This window comes from Cynoglossus semilaevis, chromosome 1, assembly GCF_000523025.1.
Source record: "Cynoglossus semilaevis isolate Cse_v1.0 chromosome 1, Cse_v1.0, whole genome shotgun sequence".
Classification (NCBI taxonomy): Eukaryota; Metazoa; Chordata; class Actinopteri; order Pleuronectiformes; family Cynoglossidae; genus Cynoglossus; species Cynoglossus semilaevis.
The window spans coordinates 16,124,286-16,131,678 of record NC_024307.1 but is presented as its reverse complement, the minus strand read 5'-3'; the positions used below and the strand labels follow the sequence as shown (position 1 = coordinate 16,131,678).

At 44.6% G+C, this 7,393-nt stretch overlaps 1 protein-coding gene across 1 annotated transcript in view; it reads right to left on the bottom strand.

Moving 5' to 3' along the window:
- Positions 1–7,393, bottom strand: part of dctn1b (dynactin 1b) — a 25,225-nt gene that overhangs the window by 5,276 nt on the left and 12,556 nt on the right. Inside the window, exons 7-24 of the mRNA XM_025060336.1 lie at positions 7,151–7,171; positions 6,017–6,187; positions 5,681–5,704; positions 4,810–5,007; positions 4,416–4,620; positions 4,023–4,101; positions 3,469–3,628; positions 3,249–3,353; positions 2,807–2,998; positions 2,599–2,715; positions 1,861–2,013; positions 1,594–1,754; positions 1,231–1,399; positions 1,004–1,072; positions 713–925; positions 473–634; positions 223–354; positions 4–130 (exon numbers count right to left, since the gene is read on the bottom strand). Coding sequence (XP_024916104.1) covers positions 4–130; positions 223–354; positions 473–634; positions 713–925; positions 1,004–1,072; positions 1,231–1,399; positions 1,594–1,754; positions 1,861–2,013; positions 2,599–2,715; positions 2,807–2,998; positions 3,249–3,353; positions 3,469–3,628; positions 4,023–4,101; positions 4,416–4,620; positions 4,810–5,007; positions 5,681–5,704; positions 6,017–6,187; positions 7,151–7,171 — 2,458 coding nt within the window. The remainder of the gene's footprint in view (positions 1–3; positions 131–222; positions 355–472; positions 635–712; positions 926–1,003; positions 1,073–1,230; positions 1,400–1,593; positions 1,755–1,860; positions 2,014–2,598; positions 2,716–2,806; positions 2,999–3,248; positions 3,354–3,468; positions 3,629–4,022; positions 4,102–4,415; positions 4,621–4,809; positions 5,008–5,680; positions 5,705–6,016; positions 6,188–7,150; positions 7,172–7,393) is intronic.

Below are 7,393 nucleotides of genomic sequence, written 5' to 3'. Positions count from 1 at the left end.
CCTTGATCTTCAGAGATTTCTTAAGTTCTCTAATGACTGTTTCTCTGTCCTCCAGCTTCATGCCCAGACCTTCAGCGTCTGTGATTTCTGCTCTAAGGGCTGCCGCCCTCAGATCCACTGGTGGAGGATTCTGGGAAGTGAGAGAGAGAGAGAGAGCTGAGTTCCCTGGGCCTGAGCAGAATCTGATCCACACGTGACCGTGATGTCTGGGTCTACAGTTACCTTGTTTTGAATCTTCTCCGAGTCGTACTCTCCCTCCTGCATGGCGGTGGCCATCTTGTTCATGGTTGCTATGACGATGCCGCAGGACTGACGCAGACTGTCGTATGGGTTCGTTCCATGAGATCCATAAATCTGAAAGAGGAGTCAGACAACCACACTGGAAGAACAAGGACTGTTCATGTGTTGAATGTTCTTTTTTAATTCAGGTCCACAATTCAATGACCAGAAGTCCAGCCGTCACACACTCTACCTGTTCTCCTGCCTTGAAGGCCACATCCTCCAGTTTGACGGCCGACAGTCCTTCTTGTTCACCCAGAGGTGACATCATCTGAGCGCCGGCCGCTGCCACTTCCTGCAGCACAGCCACCACCCAGGTCAGGTGTTTCCTGCAGTCTGACAGAGTGTCAGAGACCTATAGAGAGAGACGGTGTCAGAAGGTCAAGAGGGAAAATGGACACTTGTCTCCTCGGTTAGAAGATTCTCCTTTTACCTGTTGTCCAAAGTTCAGAGCTGCTGGGATTCCTGGTGCGTCCGTTCCTGGCATCCTGCGGCGGATCTTCTTGCAGAACTGTCTGACGTCACTGCAGGACGTCTCCAGGTCTTTGAGCAGCACTGCCAGGTCCACCTTCTCCTGACCGGCGTGCAAGAACGCCCTCAGACGACCCACCTCCACGGCCATACAGTCCAAGGCACTCTGGGTAAACTGAGCATGTCCAGGGAGAAGAGAGTGAAGTTTGTCTGATTATTATAATTGATTTAATGTCACAGTGTTGACACTCACCCTGATGTGATCAGCCAGCTGCATGGTGCAGTCCTCACTCTGCTCTGACAGGTGGATGCTGTACAGGTGCTGCAGAGAACCAGTCATTTAATAACAGCTAAGCAGTGTCAGCAGGTCACCAAAATTAAAACCTTGTCTTAATTGTGCAGCTCTGTTAATAAGGCAGAAATGAAAACGACAACACAGGGTATACATGACAGTGTGTGTGTGTGTGTGTGTGTGTGTACCTGGTAGTATTTAATGGCTTTTGTGAGCGGCTCCACGTTGACTGTCTCATCCAGCTGATCTTTGTGCAGCAGGTCAATAAGAAAGTCCAGGGATCGTTCATGGACGCTCATCTCTGGATAGAGAGAACCAATCTTCTTATAGACGTCCACACTGCACTGAGACAGAGCCCTGAGAGGTTGGGGGGGGGGGGGGGGCCAGACACAGTGGGTGTATGATCAGTCTGAGAGTCTGAGAGTCAGTCTGCAGTCTGAGATAAACTGGGGATTAGATTAGATTCACATAAACACACATACATCTGTGGAATTAAAGCATACAGTCAGTCCAGTCGGTGACAGTCCTGTGGGGTGTTGGTGAAAACCTACTGTTCATATTTATGCAGCGTGGCCTGAAGCAGACTGAGAGAATAAACTAGACCAGCAGCGAAGCTCAGCTGTTCTCCCACTGATCCCTTCAGTCCTGTTCTCTCCACACAGTTCTCATTCAGGTCAAACTTCTCCTGAGCCTGTTTACTGACCAGCTCCGCCTGAACACAAAACAACAACAACACAATCAAGTTTTCATCCCCATTCACAGGTCTCCATCTGACAGTGACTTCAGCATCTCCATCGTCTCCCCTCAGGTGTCTTCACCTTGCAGATGAGCCTGGGGATGAGCAGCAGCACCAGGATGCAGTCGTGGTCTCCTCCGTGACGAAGGAACGATTCAGGCATGAAGGAGGTGAGGAGGGAAACGTGTCTGTTAGCCTGACTCACCTCCATCTTCCTCAGCTCCATCTCAATTGCCTAGAGGAGGACAAGTGAGACAAACATGGAGCTTTTACCGACAGATGCTGAACATAACGTCCACGTTCATAATAATGTCTTCAAGACTGGGACATTTTTGAAATCATCTTACCATCTGTTCTATTTTGTTTAGTTCCGCCAATGTCTGCTTGTTTTTACATTTTCAAGTCTAATTCTTATTCTAACAAAGTTAGTTTCAATTTAGTCAAGAGAACTGTTTTTAAATTTTAGGTTAAGTTGACAAAAAATCAAACATGTGATTGGTATCTCACCCTCATTTGTTTCTCCAGTTTACAAGACAAAACAGATGTGAGTGAATTTTGTTAGATCTCGTCATCAACGTTAGGCCCCTCAACTCTTTTACTGCATTTCTGCTTAGTGCTCATTTAGGTTTCATCTTAGAAAAGAAGGACGCCAACTACGTCTTTGATAAAAACTTATGAATCAACAAAATGAAAACTATCAATAAATAAATCACAGCTGACAGTGCAGTTCAGTCTGAGAATGACCAGTCAGGAAACCAGTCAGTGTACAGTGGAGTCTGGTTATTATCTGGAGCAGATCTTTTCTGTCCAGGTCACTTACCTTGGCGTAGGCCTTGGTCTCAGCAAACTTTATCTTGAAGTCAAACATCTCAGCTGGTGGCTGCTGCTGCAGTTCCGCAGAGGCCTCCTGCTGACTCATCAGTTCTCTGTTCACCTCCTGCAGACAGGACACAGCGGGAAACATCAGAAGGAAAGGTGCACATTCTTTGGACGATCAACCACACGACCAACTCTCTCTGCACCCGAACCTGTAGATGAGCCGTCAGCTCGCGGTACTTCTTGATGGTTTGTTGATAGTCAGCCACCGTCTCCTGAGCAGCTTCCACGCGCTTCTCTGCCTCTCTGACGCGGGCGGCGCCCAGGTCTAACATCTCTCTCAGCTCCAGCTCCGTCTCCCTGGCGTTCTCTTGCAGCTCATCGTTCATCTCATTGATGGCTTCCTGTGGAGACAGAGGTGGAGGCCTCACTGACTCAACTGATGATCTTTGTTCAGATATATTTGAGAGTTGACAGAGAAAATGTGTGACATAGGCTTATGAGTGGAGGGTTGCTGGTTTGAAACTCTTGGATTGCTGATCTGAAATCTCCACTCTGCATTTAACCCAATAAAGTATGTGCGTGTCAGGTTTGAGTAAATGTACTAAGAGGTTTATCATGAAACTCATGGCCATGAACATTCCTCTGACTCACCAGATCTATCACCGTCTCCTTCATCTCCCTCACTTTCTCCTCCAGGTCCAGGTTTCTCTCAGTCAGCGTCTCCACCATCTCCTCCGCTCCTAAGGCTGCGTCCACCTGGAACACAGCACACAATCGTCCTGATCCTGAGGACTCTGTGGACCTGGGGGACAGGTTTTATGTCCCTGCATCGTTGCAGCAGCTCAACAAAAGCTGAACAAAAACCACCAACCTGTTCTTTTAGCTCATCGATGGTCTTCTCTGCTCCTGTCATCTCCTCCTGCAGTTTCTCCTTCTGGCTCCTCAGGGAGTCCAGCTCCATGTTCTTCTTCTCCATCTGTTTCTGCAACTTCACGTGTTCCTGCTTCTCTGACGCCGACAGGTCTCTCATCCTGACAAGGACGAAGATCACATCATAAAAACTCCATGATGTCAAAGAACTAAGACATTTGTTAATGTCACTGAAAAATCAAAAACACACATGTTGTATAAGAGAATAAGCTGTTGTGATCTGACTGTTGTATTCATCATTTGATAATGGTTGTCAATCAGTGGCTCCCAAACTTTGTCTGTAGCGCCCCCTTTTCATAGTTAGGACTGTTGCTGCCCACCCCATGTTCTCCTTTATAATCACCATTGTACAAATAACGTACAAAAGAAATACAATTAAAAATCAGTGCAGGTTTAAGACATTTCTTTTAAAGACATTTATTTGCCTTGTCCTCCCCTGCTATATCTGAAAGATCTCACTAAGGTCTTAAAGGACTATGTTGGTACAGAACCTACCGGACCAGAGCTTCTTTTAGTCTGCTGTTCTGCTCCTCCAGCTGTTTCACATGATAACTGGAAGCAGCTCCATCAGATCCTGAGGAACAATTTAATATCCATTATTTATTCCCACAGTTTCTCTCTCAACAGTAACAAAGGTAACCCTTTAGATGTTTGGTAATGTTTGTGTGTCATTAAAACAAGATTCAAATAAACAGACGTAGAGTTTCCTCAGATCTCCATCAGCTGTCTTCAGATTTTATTTTCATTCCTGGACAGTAAAACCTTTTTTTCTTTCCCTGAGGTTTTCAGCTCCTTATAATTTTTTATTTCACAGAGTTGCATCACTCTGTCTCTGGATGACTCACTGTACTGTGCCACGCTGTTGACAACCAGTCTCATCAGCTCTACCTTTCTCCTCGATCTCATGCTTGAGGATCTCGAGGTCCATGGTCAGCTCATCCACCCGCTCTTTGAGGGAGTCCACCTCCAGCTGCAGGGACTCGGCTCTCTCTTCTGCCATCTCCTTGTCCAGTGTGGCCATCTCTATGGCGTCTGCAGTGTCTGACATCTCCTCCACGTAGCGCTCCTTCGCCTCCTGAGCCTCTTTGGCCTCCTGCATATCCAAAGAGGAGAGCCACTGTCTGAGTTAACAGTGTAAAATCCTTACAAATACATGAATATTTCCAGGAATTTCCAGGAAATTCTGTCTTGATGATCCACCAAGTAAAATAAAAGGTGAGTTACCAGTTAGCAGAGTTAACACCGACCATGCCTTACATACAGCAGTACTGCTCCTCCTCACCCTCTTGGCCTCTTTTAGTTGTTTCTGCAGCTCTGCCTGCTGCTCCTGCATCTTGTTTTTCCACTCCTGCAGCTGCTCCAGTTGGATCTTGTGCTTCTCCAGTTCCTTTAGCTTGACCTTGTCCTCCATCCGCTTCATCCTCAGTGTCTCCAACTTCTCCTCCAGATCCTTCACCTGAGCCTGAAGAGCCTCCTCCTCCTGTGTGCAGGCGACATCTTTAGGAAATTAAGACTGCTGGTTCACAATGTTACATCCAGACTTAACTCTGCTCCAGTGTCACTGTTTCATCAACTGTTTCTAACAGCTTTTTAATTTTGACTGATTAAAGCTGGGACGTCAAACTCATTGTCGTTCAGGGGCCACATTCAGTCTGATTAGATTCAAGTGGGCCAGAAAAGTGCACTCATAACATAAGTACCTATAAATAACAATCAGACCATGTTTCCCCCTTTCATTTGCCCTCAAATATGTACAAGTACATTAGAAAATATTCAAATTTAATGAAACTGACAAAAACATCACAAACATGAAGAGTTTGTCTATTTTTTCCACTTAAAAATCAAGCCAACTGGACAGAACCCCCTAGTGGGCCGGTTTGGACTGGGGGCCTTGTGTTTGACACCCATGGATTAAAGTGTCAGATCAGATGTAGTTTACTTTATATATGTATTTATATCCACACTCTATATCCACTCACTAAATTTTATATGCACTCACCCTGTGAACAACTCAAAGAGTACACGCTCGCACATGCACACACACACACACTAGTGAGTAAGTTTGTTTGTCAAATTTCACACAGCAGTTTAACAGCTGGATCAGTTGTTAGTGAAGAGAAACAACACCTCAACATCACACCACAACACTGCACCTGTGTTTCCATGGTGACTTCCTCCTGAGGGGATGAAATATGATTCACACTTAACACCGAGCCTCACAATCATCATGTCTAAGAGCCTTCGTGCATTTTTGTTCATTTTGTGCAGTTCATCATAGAAAAATAAAGTGAGAGACAATGAACGCTAATTTGGTTTTTGATCAACCTTAACTGAACTAATCTCGCTGGTGGTTGGAGGCTAGGAAGAGGAAAATTAAAAATGTAGTTCATTAAAAATGTACAATCAAAATCATTCTTGTACTCGTTTGTGATTCTTTTAAACTGACAGCAGTTTTATGGCTCTAAATGCTGTTGTATGCCAACACTGACCTTACTAGGGACGGGAGCCTCAGGTTTACCAGGGGAGTGGAGGGTGGGGATGACCGGGGCAGCCAGTGGTGTCTGGGCTGGAGTACTGGGCTCACTGCTGCTCATCTCTCCGGCTGAAGCCGAGGCGGAGCCTGATGCTGCTCCCTTTCCATGTGCAGATCGACTGGGCTGCTGAACATGCCAAGAAAATAGAAAATATGATTAGAAAAAAGAGACTCTGAACAGTGATGATCTCTGAGGGAAGTCACAGTAATAGAAATGTTCTATTCTGAAAAACTGCTGCTGTGGAAACGTGACTGAGCCCCGCCTCTGATTTATAATAAACAGTAGATTATTCAAATTGTTTTGATCGGCATGTTCAGCAATAAAGACAGAAGAAATAGATTGTTTCCTTTGCTGAAATACATAGGTTTTCATCAACATCCACTGTTCCCTGATGCTCACATTCTTCAAAATTACATTTTTATTTAAAAAAATGCCCTGATTTATATTTGTGACAAAGGATCAGTAATCTAGTAGCATTTCACTGTTGCTGGTTGTACAAGAATGGTATTTTCCTTTCAGAAATGTTTACAGGATGATCACTAAAAATCAGTGCTGATCTTAGATCAGTAGCAATCTTCACTATCCCAAGTGAAAACATAAACAAAGATTAGGTTGAATAAGCTTTTGTTCTCCATTTATATTACACTTTATTTAAAAAGTCCTCAGACACTTGACCTCACTCTCAGTAACTACTGAAATTAAACAGAAACAACAAATGGTTCTGATTCATTCAGATACTATTTGAATTGCAAGTGAACAATTGTTAACTTGAGATAATGTCAGTAATGAGATCAGTTTAGAAGGGATTAGAAGGGATTAGAAAATATTTTAAACAGACTCATTTATTACTGGAATGATTACAGATAAGTGATGATTTCGTAGAGATGAACACACGAGAGTGAGTGGCAGTGTGAACAAGTGATGCTCCAGTTTACTGTGTAAATGTTAAGTGATGTTTAGTGTAGAAAATCTTCTTCAACATTCACACATTTCCTTCATTAGATCACACAACTATCTCACACACTCTGCACATGATCCTTAAAACCAAGAGAATTGTGAAGCCCTGATGTTGTCGAAGACTGGGCTCACCTTAGGCCTTCTGGCCATGGTCTGAAGAGGAGCAGAAACACAGGAGCGGGAGAAACAGAGGAGGAGGAGAGGGAGAGAGGAGGGGGACAAGGTGGAAGGATTGTATAGAAGAGCATAGGAAAAGGAGAGAGGGGAAGGAAACAAACAGCCAAAGGTTAGTGAGTTCAAGACAAGGTTGAGATCTACGGGGAAATCACAGACAAAAAGCGAAAAAAAACCCAAAAAGTGTCAATGGGACTGACG